The 18,514-nt window shown below is 34.3% G+C and overlaps 4 protein-coding genes across 5 annotated transcripts; 3 read left to right on the top strand and 1 right to left on the bottom strand.

The window, feature by feature from the left end:
• The first annotated feature begins 1,894 nt into the window (after positions 1 to 1,894).
• Positions 1,895 to 3,284, top strand: LOC130498781 (oleosin-B2-like). Its single transcript, XM_056992377.1, has 3 exons — positions 1,895 to 2,166; positions 2,479 to 2,686; positions 3,258 to 3,284. Exons 1-3 carry the CDS (start codon positions 1,910 to 1,912, stop codon positions 3,282 to 3,284), a joined length of 492 nt encoding a protein of 163 aa, XP_056848357.1. The 5' UTR covers positions 1,895 to 1,909.
• A 2,591-nt stretch (positions 3,285 to 5,875) lies between these two features.
• On the top strand, positions 5,876 to 9,982 carry LOC108821167 (transcription factor MYB52). 2 transcript variants are annotated; one of them, XM_018594212.2, is made up of 3 exons: positions 5,876 to 8,777; positions 8,893 to 9,315; positions 9,614 to 9,982. In XM_018594212.2, exons 1-3 carry the CDS (start codon positions 8,660 to 8,662, stop codon positions 9,790 to 9,792), a joined length of 720 nt encoding a protein of 239 aa, XP_018449714.1. In that variant the 5' UTR covers positions 5,876 to 8,659; the 3' UTR covers positions 9,793 to 9,982. The 2 variants fall into 2 exon arrangements, with proteins under 2 accessions (XP_018449714.1, XP_018449713.1); XM_018594211.2 differs by having other exon boundaries at positions 6,895 to 8,777; positions 9,608 to 9,982.
• LOC130498782 (uncharacterized) lies at positions 6,169 to 6,747 on the top strand. Its single transcript, XM_056992378.1, has one exon. It carries the CDS (start codon positions 6,169 to 6,171, stop codon positions 6,745 to 6,747), a length of 579 nt encoding a protein of 192 aa, XP_056848358.1.
• A 2,616-nt stretch (positions 9,983 to 12,598) lies between the features above and the next one.
• Positions 12,599 to 14,641, bottom strand: LOC108821724 (L-type lectin-domain containing receptor kinase IX.1-like). Its single transcript, XM_018594714.2, has one exon. It carries the CDS (start codon positions 14,633 to 14,635, stop codon positions 12,695 to 12,697), a length of 1,941 nt encoding a protein of 646 aa, XP_018450216.2. The 5' UTR covers positions 14,636 to 14,641; the 3' UTR covers positions 12,599 to 12,694.
• Between the last annotated feature and the right edge of the window lie 3,873 nt (positions 14,642 to 18,514).

Here is an 18,514-nt window from a genome sequence, read left to right on the forward strand (position 1 = left end):
TTCGTCGGATCTCGCAATAGCTTCGTCGGATCTCGTCATAGCTTCGACGGATCTCGCTGGACAACTCTTCAGCATCGCTCATCGCCGGAGAACTTGTCACCGCCGGAATTTGTCGGTGACGATTTAAATATGAGATGATGTTTTTGAATTAATCGTGAGATGTAGGAGAAGAAGATATTAGTTTTAGGTTTAATTAGCTAGGGGTATAATAGTATTTTACCTATTAAAATTTTAAGGGTAAAGTTGGCTAGTATAAAGATAAAAAGTGGTACCTTAAAAATGGTATTAGTGGCAATTTCCCCTTTTGGTTTCGGTTTCCGTAAAATCCTTAGCAAATAATTATATACGCATATATAGTATATACATATACATATATGACTATTAAGGACTTTACACAAGGACCAAGCAATAATCATGCTCTTAAGTCAAACACTTATCAAGAGTTATAAGCGAGAATCTCTGCACCTATCTGATCAGCAAGAAAAAACAAAAGAACGGACCTCTTTTCTTCTTTTTTTTTTTTTTCATTTGCTCCACTCTGTTTGTTCTTCTCTCCTTTTGCGTTTACTTGTTGTTAGAGCCTCATACCAATCTCCTGCTCTCAATGCATTTGACATTGCACATCACCGCTTCTTCAATTGCTTCTCTCTTCTCTGGATTTACATCCTCTAGTAACAACGTTAAAGCAACCTCGTCTAATTGGAGTATAGCAGCTTGCTACAAAAAAAAACAACAATAGTATAAAGGCACACAGAATTCAAGGTCACTTGTGCAGTAATCAACCGAGATGATTAAGGGATGGAACAAGTGAACTGTTACAAATTAACTACACAAACGTGACCACATCTTGTTTTGTTTGACTTTTCTTCACTTCTTCGGGACGAAGCTCTGACCGGATCGGTGTATAATATGTCGACCGTGTTGTTGTCTGAAATAAATCTTGCATTATCACTTCAACATTTTGATTTTTTTCTTTCAAATCCTTTTTTTGCTTAATCTGAGGCTTCAGCTCGAAGTCAACGTTTATCTTAAGTTAAGATTCTTAACACATCTCCAGCTACCTTAACCCATCAAGAACATATATATCTCTCAGTTTATAAATTACAACCCATCCTTTGCATATACTTTAGACACTCATGAAATATAATCAGCTGTGAAATAACTGAAATATATGCTTTGCTAATATCAGATTTAACCGAACAATGTATTTTTGCATTTGAGGTTTTTAAGTGGTGTAGAATCTCGTGTGTAATCAATAGCTTAACAAAAATTCAGTTTAATTGATATAAATACAGCACAATTTTTTTTTAAGTATGATCACCAATTAAAGTCTTATATAGTTTTGAAATGGAAATTATTTATTGGGATTTATTTTGACTTTTAGCGATCATTTTTATAGTTTGGTACTTTTATTAAGAGAAATGAAGTCGTTTTTAATATTAAGTATTCGTAGCAAAGTGTTTTGGAAATAAGAGATTTGCTGAAACAAAATTGTTACTTCGTCTCATGTTCTCCTCGGTAGACATTCAGTGTGTCAGTATCAAACTGTTATTTAAACATGGTTAGAATATCAAAAATGATAGCTAAATCTCCCGAACTTTTGCAAAGATATTGCCTCCTCGGATATCTTCCGAAGTTTAGTGTGTTTCAACCATGAATATTAACTGCAACACGACAATTAATGTGTGAGCTTTAACAAGCAAGAAAAAAAGGCTAGAAAACATGACAACCCACAAAAACACACACAGAAGGGCATGTCGCGTGACGTAACGTAACGTAGATCTCTATTTACTCACGTCATTAGGCATGCATACTACACAACTTCATAAGATCTGGAGTATGATCAGTGGGGAACTCTTTCAAAACGAATACCATTCTCAGTCATCCAAATTTAACATTTTTTCTCGAAATGTTCTCTTTTCTCATCCCATTGTGGGACGCTAATAAGTTTACTATTGCTTCCGTGACCTCCGTAGTCTTCTTAGCCTTTGCCGGTCTAACACTCGCAGTTTCGACCGTGGCATTAGTTGTATCCGCACCGCTTTTCATCATTTTCAGTCCGATTCTCGTACCCGCGACTATAGCCACTACCCTCCTAGCCACTGGGTTAACGGCCGGTGCCACGCTCGGACTGACCGCCATTGGCCTCATCATGGGGCTCATTAAGTAATACTAATTAAAGAAACTCTTTTGATGTTAACTCAGTATTTTTTTGCTCATATATGTTATTCACATACGTACACATGCAAGTACGAATATCTAACTAGGAGCCACACATCTAAGGCGACCGTAGCTTGTGATTTCTCAATATTTGAGTTTTCACTTTTTTAGTCCTCTTTCTTTCTTTTGTATACGATTCTTTTTACATACTACATCTTTCTTTCTTTTTGAGCTACACCTTTTTGTTGTTATTACCTCTTTTTATAAATTAATTAACTGATTAGTTGTCTTTTCCTTTAAAACATGTGTGCGTGATAGGACTGCGGAAAGAACTCCGTTGGCTCTGTCAGCCCAAAGACCATTGAAACTGCTAAAGTTTTGGGGTGGATATTGGGGATTCTGGGGAGGGAAAACATTTTCAGGATCATTCGGAGACATTTTAAAATGGTTAAGAAAACAACCTTGGTACAAAGGTATACCAGCAGGCGGAGCTGCACCACCGGCGGCAGGAGCTGCACCACCAGCGGCAAGAGCTGCACCACCACCACCAGCAGACGCTGCACCACCACCACCACCAGCAGAAGCTGCACCACCACCACCACCAGCGGCAGGAGCTGCACCACCACCGGCAGGAGCTACACCACCACCAGCAGGAGCTGCACCACCAGCGGCAGGAGCTGCACCAGCAACTGCACCACCAGCGGCAGGAGCTGCACCACCGGCGGCAGGAGCTGCACCACCAGCGGCAGCGGCAGGAGCTGCACCCCCAGGGTAAGGAACAATGTTCGAGCTGTTCCAAAATGCATGTAGCATATGCATACGTAAATTAATTGTGTAGTGTATTAATTAAGGATTTTATTACTCGGAAACTAAAAGAAGACAAGCCCTTTTTAATACGTTTTAGGTGCTTAATTATATTATTATTATTGATAGAATTAAAAGACAATAATTAAAGTAATGGGGTAACTATTAATTGCATTTTCTCTTGAAAAGTTTTTTAACGATTTGTAGTAGAGTACTTTGCTCTGTCGAGGAAAACAAAAAGACTATTGGCGACTTTATACAGTGTAAACTTGTAAACGATGTTTTTGGGTTAGTTTTTATCAATTGACAAATCGATTTAGAATTGTTGGTCAGTAAGAGATAGTTGTGAAAAAATATGTGGTATATATGGGTAACCGTCCGACGGTTTCTTGTAGTCGTTTGAGATGGCTAATTAGTTCTTTAGTTATTTAATGATCATGTGCTAGTTCTGTGTATATTATTTTACTTTCGATTGTACGTACTTTAAATGTTCAAACGATGCTACATTCAGAGTTAATTGGTATTGATGAAAATAGCAAAGCTCATTGGTTGTTATCTCTTTGGTTCATAGCATCCTTATTTCCCCTTTTAATTTGATTCCTGATAAGCCAGCTTGTTAAAAGACCTAGACCGGTTCAGTTTAATCAGGATCCGATTAGCTTGATACAGTATAAGAGCATCCACAATGGTGGATTCCATTGTGGAGTCCTTAAGGACTATTTTAGGCTTTTTTCTTTTTATTGAATAGTTAAGGATTTTTAACAAACTAAGAAGTCCAATGGTGGATTCTTTTTAGGAGTCCTTAAGAGAATTTTTTTTTGTTAAACATATGAAATTTGCAATTTCAAATTAGACAAGCCTTGTTCTACAGTTTTCTAAAGTAAGAAAACCACATCTTTAAGTTCCAGAAGCTGCTAACGGGTGTACTTCACACGTTCACGGCCATCGAACAATGGAAGAGGAGCAGGTTGCCCATGGAAATGGGATTACCTAGGGACTAACTGAGAGGATGATGAAGAAGAGCTGCTTGCCCATGGAAGAGGAGCAGGTTAGAAGCCAAAGGGCGCCGGCGAACAAACGGGTTTGTTGATTCTTTGGAAGGGTTAGACGTGAATCTTTGCCTTCGAATTTCATGGATCTTCATGTTCTGCAACACCAGACCAGTAAAGCAAAGCTCTCAGCTTTAGCATCAAAGAGAAAAAAATCGAAAAGGAAAGGAAGAAAGAACCTCAGTTCTCAAAGTAAGAACATCCTCAAACTCTTTGGTAGTGTCCATCAAGCGATTCTTAAGATCGTCAACAACAGTTGCTGAGTGAGTAGTTGTGTCTCTAGAGATGGTCCGTTCATCATTATGGGAGTTGCGTACAGCTTGAAGGTCGATCAGAGCGGAATTCAGAGAAGAGATCTCTTGTTTGATAACAGCCGTCAGCTCTTGTATCTCCCGTGTGGGATCATCAAAAACTGATGATCTCTTTGCCACTGATTTTTACAACAAAATGACAAAGTTAACAAAGTAAAATGCTCAAAGTATATAAAAAATAATAGCTACTATTAATTCACACCATTAAACAAACCGAGAAGGATAAGATGTTCTAGTAGTAATGCCAAAGACCAACGAAGTTATGTGAAAGTAGACAACAATTATGCTTTTCTGCAAGCAATGGCAGTGACTATGCTGCTAAATTTTTAGCTTCTGCTATCATAAACTATGTAAATTCCATCACTAATATTTTCAAAGAGATGGTTCTAATTCCTAACTCTTTCACTACCTAACTCCTAAGCAAGAAAAGTTACCAACACTGAAATGATTGTTATACTGTATCTGATGTTTTGATCTCAGATTCGAGATTCCGAAAAGAACAGATACTTAAACAATGAAAAAAAAAAACAGAGGTGATGTGAGGACTTGCCTGGTCAACCTCCTCTTGTTTCTGATCAGATAATTTAGTAGAGTAAGTGATGGAATTATCAGACATCTCGGAATAAGAGGAGTCTTCCGACTCGGCAGTGTAGCCGGAGAAGATGACCGGAATCTGATCGGATGTGAATAAAAGATATTTGAATGTATCTGAACGATCAAATCGAGGCTTCCTTCCTTCTCTGTTTGTTGTGGAGGAGGAGAGACTATATCAAACTCTGTGGGGGCTCTATTTATTTGGAGAGTAGGGATCAATCTAGGATTGGGCGACGAAGAAGAAGAGGAAGATGATAGAGAAACCATGGTGGGAGATTGAGAGAGAGCGAGGGAAAGAGAGGGAGGAGAGATTGAGAGAGAGACACGTGTATTAAGGATTGAGTCCTTCCAATCTTTCTCCAAAGATTGATCCTTCACTAATTAAACCAAAATATTATTATTATATTCATTAATCCTGCTAAGGATTTGAGAAGGATTCCCGTTGCAGATGGTCTAAGAAGAAAAGTTATAGATTTTGGTTATAGAAATGATACTAGATTGTATTGACTTTTCTTCCCAACTAACTCGACCTATTTTCCTACTAAACTTCCACCAGTAATTTAATTCTGGTTTTGTTCCTCCGATCCACACGTGCACGTGAACTTTAAAACAATTTGATTATGACTTACCTAGGATTTAATCGATTAGTTGATTGGAATTTAAGCTATATTCCAATCATCAATAATTAAAAACAACTTATAAACAGTTTTGCAAGCAATCCCAAGTATAACATATCACCTTTTTCAGGTTTTTAACTTCATTTTTTTTTTGTAACTTAGGTTTTTAATTTTATTCCTTCTCTTATTTATAATCCACAACAATTTGAAATTTCTTAGGTTTTTAGGATGTGGGACATATGTTGAAAACAGAAAGCCTGATGAATACAAATTTCATTTTTATTTTTATTTTAGTATAAGTAATATTAATATATCAATATCTGTACTAACCGTTGTAGACAAAAGATAAAGTAATAAGTGAGTCGCTACTTGATACGGAAAGGTTCCTTGTGGCAAACAAAAGAGAACAGCAGTTTGGGTTCCTGGATTTGGAAGAAAATTCTAAAATTCAGAAATCTAGCTTGTGACTTAACCAAAGTCGAAATCAGAAGTGGAACACAAACGTCATTCTGGTACGATACATGATCGCAACTGGGACGAATAATTGATATCACAGGCTCTCGGGGATGTATAGACCTGGGTATACCTATAACTGCTACTGTTGAAGTTGCTGTTCAAAGGTATCGAAGTCGCATGCATAGAGTTGTTCAGCTGGTTGATATCGAGAATGAGATACTGAAGCTAAGACTGCAGGGCCTGAACTCAGACACTGATATCAGGCTGTGGAGAGGAGTTGGAGATTTATTTAAGCCTAAGTTTGATACGCACCAGACATGGCAGCTGACAAGAGAGCAGACGCCACGAGTTCATTGGTTCAACGCTGTATGGTTTCGAGGAGCCACTCCTAAATACTCTGTTATCACATGGCTAGCAGTCCATGACCGCTTGGCAACAGGAGCACGAGTTCAAAGATGGAGTCCGCAGACGGATGCTCACTGTGTCTTATGCTCAGGCCATTTGGAAACTCGAGAACATCTGTACTTCAGTTGTTCATATTCAAAGAAGATTTGGAGGGACTTAACAGCTTCTCTGATGGGATCAAGGTATACAGAGGTCTGGAGCAGCATTCTTGAAATCTTGGCCGAGAATAGAAGGAGCAGCACTGACTGTTTCTTCTCCGATATGCTTTCCAATGCTCTATTCATACCATATGGAGAGAGAGAAATGGAAGAAAACATGGAGAAGCTCACCAGACCTCGACGTCTCTGCTGAGTTTCATTGATAAGGGAGTGAGGAATCGGATTTCATCCATGAGAATAGGAGGGAGTCAGCGGTATACGAATGATCTAACCACCTGGTTTGCAGCTAGGTGTACTTAATAGAGTTAAAATTTTTATCGGTTGGGTAGAGATTTATTAAACAAACTCAGAATAAGTCACACATGATGTAAAAACGTTTTTTTGATTCCAATAAATTTAACATTCTTTCAAAAAAAATAAAAAATAATAAGTGATGTGCTTTGAGACCAAATATCTGACCAAATAAGATGCGACGAACTGTCAAAGTATTTTTAATATACAGTCTAGAAAGTCGCTGGTATATCAATCAGTTAGCGAATTAATTAACTCAGACACAGAGTCGTTTGAGGGTTTCTACGTTGGTCCTATTTTAGCAAAAGAAACATTTGGTTAGGTCTGAAAGGTTAACAAAACATATCAATATATTTTTTATTTATTTATTATACGTGACCTGCAATTAAACCACAGGTCCCCAACATCTTTACCAAACTCTCTCCTTCTTCACCAGTCTTCAATCTTTTAAAACTGTTATGATATTATTTTTTTTGGTAAAAATTGTTATGATATTCTCGAAAGCTAGAAGCATGTTAGTATCTTGTAACAGCCATTAGCTATACCAAAGGAATACGGTTGGAATCTATTAATCAAGACTGATTTCAACAAATCCTGGAATAAACAAAATTTTCATTGTCTGGACTCCCGTGTTTTGGACCTACTATTCTCTTTAAATTAAAAAATTGATTTGTGGTAATGTAAGATTAATGTGACAAAGTTGAGAATTATTTCCACATGAGACAGCAACGATTTTCTCTTTCACAATTATCACTTCATATAGGAGAAACACTAACACGTTTAAGTTTTTCTCATCACCTTTTACGAAAACATTTCAGCCTTTTTGCAAACTATAAACGTAGAATCAAAACAACATTTTTTTTTTTGCTAAAAATACCATAAAACAAACAACAACAAAATATTGCTGTCCACTGGCTACACGGATATTGAGTCTATCCGTGGACTGTACATCCACCCGGGGGTTAGGTTGTGTCATCATTCGGGTTTGATCTTTTTTTTAGCAAAAAAAAAAATATTGCTGCGTTTAACTGTAATTTCAAAATGAAAGTATTTTTTAATATACAAGTACACTATTCAATCTGCACCGTAAATGTATATTTGTTGTGTCATATATTGTACGTAGGACTTCCACTTTGAATCATGCTCTAGAAATTATCAATATATTTCAAGCTACTGGATATAGTTTTTTTGGCTATAAATTATTACATACATATATACGGTTATGTGATTAAAATATGTAGCTTGTAGAAGAGTATGCAAACGTAGATGAAGTATTGGTGGCTGAAGTAGAGGGCTTAGGTTAGAATAACCAAATATTTTTAAGAGTAGACGTTGAATGTTTAACGAAAATCACCCCACCAAGCAATCTCTCATCTCCTTGTGTAATCTCTTTTCCTCTTTTATTATTTTCGACATAAAACATTCCAAATAAACGAAATCGATAGTGGAAATGTTATAAATAAAAATAAAATATATGGATTTTTTGTAAAAATGCAGATTACTTAAAAGGAGCGTCTTTGGTTAGGGAAGACGTTGGCATCAATCGCCGGTGAAAACGTCCCTCCAAACTCTCCATCACTCTCTAACGAATCTTAAAATATTAATTTATTCCAATTCTCCATTATAAGTATACATTTATATGTATGGTGCTGTTGGTCTTCAGCTTTCTTCTTGTTCCTACATACCCATCTTCCCTCACCTACATCAAACCTAGGGTTTCTTATATAGATCAACATATACAATAGACATCTATATATATATATGTATTTGTGATTAACCATAAGATCAGAGAGACAGGAAAAGGATAATAAAGAATGATGTGCAGCCGAGGCCATTGGAGACCTGCAGAAGATGAGAAGCTAAGAGAACTTGTCCAACAATTTGGTCCTCATAATTGGAACGCCATAGCTCAAAAGCTCTCTGGTCGATCTGGTAAGAAAAACAACTTAAAAATAATTTACTTCAATTACTTAAATTCACAAAAGGGTTTAGCATAATAAATACCAAGTTCATGTGGTTTAGTTTTGATTTCTTTTTCATTTCTCAGGTAAGAGTTGTAGATTGAGATGGTTTAATCAACTGGATCCTAGAATTAACCGAAACCCTTTTACGGAGGAAGAAGAAGAAAGGCTTTTAGCGTCTCACCGGATCCATGGGAACAGATGGTCCGTGATCGCAAGATTTTTCCCCGGTCGAACTGATAACGCCGTTAAAAACCATTGGCACGTTATTATGGCTCGTCGTGGTCGAGAACGGTCCAAGATGCGTCCACGTAGCCTTGGCCATGATGGCACGGCGGTTGGGCCAGGGATGATGGGATATAAAGACACTGACAAGAAGAGAAGATTGGCAACCACAACAGCTATCAATTATCCTTATAGTTTCTCTCATATCAATCATTTTCAAATCCTCAAAGAGTTCTTGACTGGAAAGATCGGGTTTTGCAATAATGCCACTCCAATTAATGAAGGTAATTAAATCAATATGGTTTAAATAATATCGTGTGTTTATGTGATAGATAGATGCATAAACAAAAACATGTGTTTATACTACATACGAGCTCATAACCATTAGATATGTACGTTTCGTTTTTTTAAAAGGTGCAACTAGTGGTGCATTCGTGTAGAATTTACGTCCTTTTCTGATTAGTTTTTGAAACGAACATATCATCTTCATATTTATACACTCACTTGTGCGTTTACGATTATATAATTGTAAAACTTTCTAAAAACTAACTCTATGGACATCAATCATTTGGTCAGGAGCAGTAGACCAGACTAAAAGACCGATGGAGTTCTACAATTTTCTCCACGTTAAGACGGATTCGAAGAAACCTGAAGTGATACACAATTCAAGAAAAGACGAAGAAGAAGATGTTGACAGTTGTGTTCCCTTCTTCGACTTTTTGTCTGTTGGAAACTCTGCCTCTCATCAGGGTTTATGTTAATTAGTTTGTCGTACCACATGTACTATATTCAAGGTGGATCATATGTCAATGACATCTAGAACTTACTAATCAGTTAGAGCTCTTGTTTGAGCCAAATGTGAAAATTAGACCGCCAAACTTCTTCTTGTATATCAAACCTAAGATTGTATTAGTTTTCTATATTTCTTCTAAGAATGCTTAGTCCAGAATACAGATAAACATACTCAACATTCTCGATCGCTAACTTGTTTTTTTTTAAAGATAATTAAACCAAACCAGTCGACAATGTTCTTTAGCAGAAACTTAGCTGATTTGGAAAACTTATTCAAGTTTAAAGAATGTCGGGAAACCAACATAATCTGAACCAAAACCAAACATACCAATCGGATCTTGTTTTAATTTAAACTCATTTTAGCTATGTCTTGTCTAAGCCAAAACCAATACTATACCAAAAGAATTTTCTTAATTAATACACATATAATTTCCTAGGCAGACTGACTGTATTTAACGCGTATGACTTGTGACGATGAAGATCTAATCTTTTGGTAACTAGATGTAAAAAGGAACATTTACGAGGTTTAGCTTAGTTTCTGTTTCTTTAATTGCGAAGTACAATAAGTTGATAACGGAAGACGAAATCGAGGTTGGAGTATAGATATGATTAAGTTGGGAGTAGTTATCAGCCACCAAGAAAGATCATTCAAAGTAGCAAATCTACCTTTGTCTTAAGAAAACACAAATAAATAAGTCGTTTTATTTAGGTGGAGATGAAGAACACACATCTTGACACGACTTTATAACCATACTTCTCGTTTCCAAATAGATAAATTTGTATTAAATTAATCAGATCCTTTTTCATTTTGTTTTTGATGTCCTTATGGTTGCTAGGATTTCCTGGTTGAGTTAAATATGTATGTCACCTGTTGCTCAAGACAATACGAAAAGACAAACCCAAAATGATAAGTAACTCTATATACATATTTTATAATGAAAGATAATTAAGCAAAACGTTGATTATTGTACAAATGTTGAAATCAATCATATTTGGATAAGATTAAGACACCCAATATACATTTCTGATTAAATGTATATTATTATCCTAGAATAAATTGAAAAAGTGCCTATAAAGTCTTGGACTATGTCATAAGTTTATAAGTTTTTTTTTGTTGTAAAAAAAGGATTCTTAACTCTTGGGTGAAAGGTAAACATTTTGAGATATTATGAAAAAATCATATTCAATCCAACTTTTACTTTCAAAACTAATGTTTACTCTTAAAACATTATATTTTAGTTGCCAACAAGTTTCAAGTATGATTGTAAATTTAACCAGTGATAAGCAAGTATTTGGTATGTGGTCTACCACACAAATCAACCAATGAGCCACATCTATAGACTGCAATTGTTTTGTGGACTAAGGGAGTATTACACACAGTCTAAACAAAAAAAAATCAGAGAAACAAGACAGAAACAAACGTGGATTAAGGGAGCAATTATACTAAGTACAGTGATAATTCTTAAACAACTACTTAACATACCTTTAAAGTTATTATTAGAAAACATCTCAATTACCTGATCCTAGGTCAAATGGTTGTCCTTCCTAAAATGTAGATAGCATAAAATTAGAAACATGAGCTAATGTGATTAAACAGATGAGTCACATCTATGTTCAGTTTCAAGTCATCATTGTCAGTTTTGGTATAACAACTACAAGTTGATAAAAAAAAAGAAAACAACAACTACACATCCTTGTGGGCTTATTATGCCCATAAAGCTTTGGTATAACAGTAACACATCTTTGTGACGCCCAAAAGGAAAAAAACCTCTAAATTGGCTTTTATAAGTGTAGTTTGGGGCTCTAGCTCAATTAAGTTACAAGTATCATAGTCAATCAAGTGATAATTGATTCTGACAAGTCTTCCCTTTTATGAAGAGAAAATGGACACAGATCTGACAAAAGGACAAAATAGATATCAGAAAAAATGTCTGACTTTATGAATAAAGTAGAATCTTAGTAATTGAAAGATTTGTGTTGATGGCTCGAAACTTGAAAATTTTGTTGTTTATTTATATAGAGAGATGGAAATCTCTTTATTATTAACATTGCAAATATTAAAAAAAAAATCAGTAGTGGTATTCTAGTGGTACTTGAAGGAATAAGTCTAGTATGGTGAACGGCTGACTACACGAATATAAATTATTATTTTTGGTTCATTTGAATGCTTAGGAAATAATTTATCTATGGACTGTACTTCCACACATGGATTAGGTATGTGTTTTTAATATATCTAGGTTTAATCCTTTCAAGTTCAAAAAAATATTAACAAAAAAGAAACTTAAATAAAAGATAATAATAATGACACGTTAATAATTAACTTAACTCATGTCGTATAATAAATAGATAATTAATTTATCAAATAATATTATTAAGATTTCGAGCTTTGTTTTGGTGTTTATTTATTAGACGAGTATGTTTCTACCCAATTAGCCTGCATGTTTTAATATAAATATTAAGAAGCTGAAAGAAAGAAAAACTATATTCATAATATGTTAAAGCTTTCTTTTTCTTCTAAAACGGATCTTCTAACATTCGACTCAACAAACATTATCGATCTTCCCATTATCCCATAACCCTTTTCACTTACTAAAGAGTAAAGAAACAAAGAGAAGATGACAAAAAAGAGAAGAAGAAACAAACAGAATTCAAAACCATTCTGACACAAGAAAACACATAAATCTAAAAGAAACTTTTATTACAGACAGAACACAATGGAACTGCAACCAAGTGCAGAAAACAGAGATAAGTCCAAAATAAATAATCACGCTACAAGAGAACAAATAACAACATGTTTATTTATATGATAACAACAGATGAAACAGAGCAAAGGGATACAAAAAAGCATGCATATACTTAGGCTGAGAGTAGTCAGCGACCAAGTTGAGCGCTAGAAAAGGTTGTTGTTGTTGCTACTCCACCGGATATTGATGATGACGATGACACATGATAAGTAGGAATAGGCATTTTGTGTGGCAGATTAGGCAATGGTGCCTCAAAATTCAACACCTGGATCGCTTGCTTTATCGAAGGCCTAGACTTTATATCAGGGTGAGCACACCACAACCCTACAATCATAAGGCACTCTGCTTGTTTCACATCAAAATCTTTCCCCATCTGATGATCAATGGCTGAGATAAGTTCTCCTCTTCCGTACTGATCCCATACCCTCTCTACAAGACTTGCTTCAGGCTCAACTTTTCCTTGTCTCGGCTCCACTGACTTCTTTCCTGTAACAATCTCCACCAAAACAATTCCAAAACTATAGACGTCAGACTCTTTGCTTGCCCTTCCGGTGCTTATGTATTCAGGAGCCATGTAACCAAAAGTTCCAGCCAATCCTGTAGTCTGGGGACCTAGCTCGTGATCCATCAACCTAGCCAACCCAAAGTCACCTAGCTTGGCATTAAAGTTTGAGTCGAGCATTATATTACTTGCCTTAATGTCCCTGTGAACAATGCATTGCTCCCACTCCTCGTGCAGGTAAAGCAACGCAGAGGCTACACCTAGAGATATCTTGCACCTAACAGCCCATCTGAGATGAGGTTTCTTACCGAATAGGTGTGAGTCAAGGCTACCATTTGGCATGAACTCATATACAAGGAGAAGCTCTTGTTTCTCATGACACCAACCAATGAGTAGAACAAGGTTTCGATGTCTCAAGCTGCTGATGATCTTAACCTCCGTGATGAACTCTTTCTTTCCCTGTTTAGAAGCACCGGAAAACTTCTTCACAGCGACCATCGTATCCAGGTCATTTAAGTATCCTTTATAAACTGCTCCAAACCCTCCTTCACCCAACTTCCTTTCGTATAAGAAGTTGCTTGTAGCAGAAGCAAGATCTTTATAAGAAAACCTTCTTGGCCCTGCTCCTCTTTCAAGATCTTCGTGTAACGATGTCAAGTTTTCTGTCTTCCCTGCTCTCTCCTTTCTTTGCTTACTCTTCCGAAACAATGCAAACGCAGCAGCAAGCAAAGAGGTCAACAGGACAAACCCAGCAAGAGAAACACCAACAATGATGCCTGTCATATTTTGAGTTCTCTCTCCAGGTTCTGCTACATCCAAGGTTGAGTTGAACTCCCAAGACAAGATCTTATGTGCTTCCAGGTATTGTCCTGTAGACCCCGAAAAGCCAATGGTAACTTCCGCAGGAAGCACCTTGGCAAGGTCAATGATGTAGAAAAGGCTTGAAGGATTAGATGTTTCTTCATATCTCCAAGCGATGCTCAAGTTTTTAGAAGTAGAATCATACGTGATCCGTGCATGGCATGTTTCTTGGCTGTGCAAGCTTGCGTTCCAGGAAGTGTAGTTAGAGGAAGCAAGCGAGTTATTGTTGATCCCAACATGAGACATTTTAATGTCAGGAGGATCCCATTGCCTATTAAAGAAAGTATCAAATTCGATATGTACGAGCGGAAACCGAGATGAGTAGCCGTTGGTTTCGTTAAAGAGACCTAAGAAACCACCAGCTGAATTGGGAGAGATATGGATGCCTTGTGGGGCAAGAAAGAAAGCAAACCCATGGCCGAAGGTTGTAGAGTTAAGCGTATCAATCTTGAAGGTGAAACTGGTTGTGAAGTCGGTAGGCCTCCCTGTTTTAGGATCCCAAATAGCAACTTTTTTAGCATAAGTAGCCCAGCCGTAACGACAAGTATAATCAGCCTTGTTCAGTTCGATGGCGCCATTTGGTGTAGCGTCTCCTTGGTAAGCTATGTTTGGATCACCTGGTGTGAAACGAGAGATTTTAAAGTGGAGTGATGTAGCGAAAGGGAGAACAAGAAGGAAGGAAAAGAACAAGACTGAGTTTTTCATTGTGCAGGTAGTAAGGTCTGAACCCGTTATGCCAATACTTATAATTTTTCTCTTTTTTTTTGTAGATTAGGGACCATCAAGTCTCGGGTACGAATGTAATTAAAGAAGAACGGCAGGGGACCATCTTTGTGAAAACAAATACAAATATATGTAACATCCCAGAGTTGTGATATATTGAAAAACTTAAAATAATTGATCTGGCTATTTATATTATCAAAATTGTTTTTTTTTTCACACATACATTTAAAACTCCAGAGTTAAGCGTGTTTGAGCTCGAATAATAGAAATATGAGTGATCTATGAGGAAGTGATTCGCGATACGAGACCAAAACACGGAAAAAGTTATGTGGTGATTACATGGTCAATAAACAATGATTTCGACTCTTGAAAAAATTAAAAGATGGACCGTCGGATGGGACTGGACTTACGAACCGAGAAAGTAGACTTAGGAGACCTATTAGCCGTGAACGGTAGAAACGTTACGATATATAATTAACAGAACTTGAAGGCACATATGAAATTTGATATCATGAAAAAGAAGAGCAAATATATTATACTATGAGGTTTTCTTCGTCATGTGCAATGATAATAATTTTTTAAAAATATATTAATTTGAACGAAAATTTGAAATTTTAATATTTTACTTTCTTTTTTAAAATTTTCTGTATGAATATAAATACCTTTTATAAGTTATATTTGTTTTATCAATTTTTATTTTATATTTGTTAAATTAAACTATAAAATAATTTTTGTTTATTATGTATGATATATGTGATTATGTATATCCTAATATATATTTAGATTTTAATGTATAAAATTTTAGTTTTTATTTTGTTAAAATATTAAAATATTAAAATAACAAATTAATTTATTAATTAGCTTAATAAAACATGAATTTAAGTGATATAAGATAATTCATTAATTAATTCAACAAGCCTACTAATAGTCGTTCATCAAACATATTTTCTGGTGATCATATATGATTAACAGTCTTCCAACAAACCTATATAGGTTTTGTTTGCTATATTTGTTCTAAGAATGTTTAGTCCGTATAAACATACTCCATAAATTGTTTATTTTAACTTTATTTAAGAAAAATCAAATCAAACCAGTCGACAACATTCTTGAGCAGAAACTTCACTGATTTGGAAGACACGTTCAGGTTTTAAAGATAACAGTATGTCGTGAAACCAAACATAATCTGAACCAAAATCAATAAGATACAATCTGGTCTTGTTTTAATTTAAACTCGTTTTAGCTATGTCTTGTCTAAGCCAAAACCAATACTATACCAAATGAATTTCCTTAACTAATGCACTTATAATTACCTAGCAGACTGTATTTGACTCGTATAACGATGAAGCTCTAATCTTTTTGGTAAATAGATGTAAAAAGGAACTTTAACAAGGTTTTGGTTTAATTTCATTCATGATCTATTGTGAAATTGTAAGTTAATAACAGAACTAGGTTAGGTTAAGATCTGCGCCATAGCGGAATAAGATTATGATTTTTATATATATTATTTATTTTATCTTTATTTACGTATTATGTATATAATTAAATTAAAATATACACATAAATCAAAATAATACCTCTTATTTATTTACAATAATTTTCTTTGGTAAATAAATCAAAACAATCATTTCATTTATTTTATTTGGTATATAGAGAAATTTCAATGATATTAACATAACATAGACCTAGACATTTTAGTATAAATATTTATTATTGAAATTTTCTACTCATATGATTTTATTAACATTTGTATATTTGTTGTAACAAAAAATTAAACCATTATCACAAAATTTTCAGTGTGAAAATTTTTAATGCAAATTTCAAAATTAAAATATTAAGGTTTCAATACCTTTTCAATACAAATTTTGAAATTAACATATTTATGTATTTTATATGGTATACAGAACGATAAAAAATAGTTATATAAAAATATTTATTTAGTATGAGTATCTATTAATGAGACTTTGTATTCATACGATTTTATGATCATTTGTATCTTGTTATAATCTAAATATTTTTATTATATAGTTAATGTGACTTTTAAAAAAAAGTATAAAATTAATCAAAAGGAGGGAGTATACAATTTTTTTAATCAAATCTTTATTTATAATCATTAATTATCATATAAATGTTAATTATATAAGTTAATTCCGTAGCTTTTATTTAAGAAGATAATAAAGAATATGTCTTTATATACTATTAATCAATTTGATAGATAGTTTAATAAAAATTATAATATATACTACATGGACTAAACTATTTTGTAAAGATTGTATAAATCATCTTAGTGACAACACTTGGTTACAGAGGAAAATGTTGTAATGTTTTTTAATTAATATACAAGAAATATGAAATCGAGGTTGGAGTGTAGATAAGTTGGGAGTAGTTATTATTAGACACATAGTTGTCCCACATCGGTAGTTAGAAGGGATTCTTAGTAATATATAAGATGGTTGGGCCACTCCACTTATCACCAATTGGTTTTAAGTGTGAAACTTATCTAGCTTAACATGGTATCAGAGCCCGATCCACGCAGTCTAACCCGATCCACATCGATCTGGCCCAAAGTTGGTTCATCGGTCCTTGCCCGAACATTCCGAGATTGACGCTCAAAGAGCCATCATTTCGAGGGGGCGTATTAGACACATAGTTGTCCCACATCGGTAGTTAGAAGAAATCCTTAGTAATATATAAGATGGTTGGGCCACTCCACTTATCACCAATTAGTTTTAAGTGTGAAGCCTATCTAGGTTAACAGTTATAATCAACCAAGAAATATAATCCAAAGTAACAAATCTACCTCAAAACACATATAATAATTCATTCTATTGTGGAATTCAATGAAGAACACACATCTTGACGCGACTTACAACTACTCCCAACTTATATTAAATTAATCCGACCCTTTTTCAATTTTTTCCACTGAAATTGATGTCATTATGGTTGCTATGAACCTATGAGATCCTCACCACCTTTTGTTTAAGACAATACGAAAAGACAAACCCAAAAAGATAAGTAACTTTATATGCATATTTTGTTATGAAAGATAATTAAGCAAAACGTTGATCATTGTATAAATATGTTGTAATTAGGCTTTTTCAATATGGTAAAACCAAAATCGAACCAAAATAGACAATATTATTTAGTTTTGGTTATACCATATAAACCGAATGATTATAATTTAATAAAACTATAAGATTTGGATATAGTTTGGTTTATAACCGATAAACTGAATAAACCAAACAAAACCATTCAAAAATAAAACATGTAAGTATGTATATATTTTATAACAACACATAAAATATATTTGTTATATAAGCTATGTTTTGTCAATAACTATTACCTTATTTTTATATTAATAAAGAATCTCTAATTTGAAAAACACTTAATATAATTAGACAATAATTCATTGTAATCAAAGTTTCTTACTTTCTTAAAATTCTTCTTTTTTTTTTCTTTTTTACTTTTTAGGATTTACTAAATTGAAGGAAGATTATAAATTTGATAGACAAAAACTAGTGAAATTTTTTTCACAATTTGTTTTCTTATTTATAAACGAACATCAATCGAAAAAGTTTGACTTTGATGAACACTAAATATGGAAGAGTGGAAAAACTTTCTTTCATGCTTCTGTTTTGTGGTTTATTTTATTTTCAAAATTTCAAGTTTGATTTTAATTTTAGATGTGATTATTTTATTTGATGGTAGAATCATTTTTTTTTGTTCTTTTAATTGAACATATAATATTTTTAATAAATGAATGTGTTGACAACATGACTCTAAAATTCATATAATATTATCTCAAACTACATAATTATATTTTTGGTATAAAATCGAATAAATAAAAAACCGACGGTATATAAA

This window comes from Raphanus sativus, chromosome 8 (assembly GCF_000801105.2).
Source record: "Raphanus sativus cultivar WK10039 chromosome 8, ASM80110v3, whole genome shotgun sequence".
Classification (NCBI taxonomy): domain Eukaryota; kingdom Viridiplantae; phylum Streptophyta; class Magnoliopsida; order Brassicales; family Brassicaceae; genus Raphanus; species Raphanus sativus.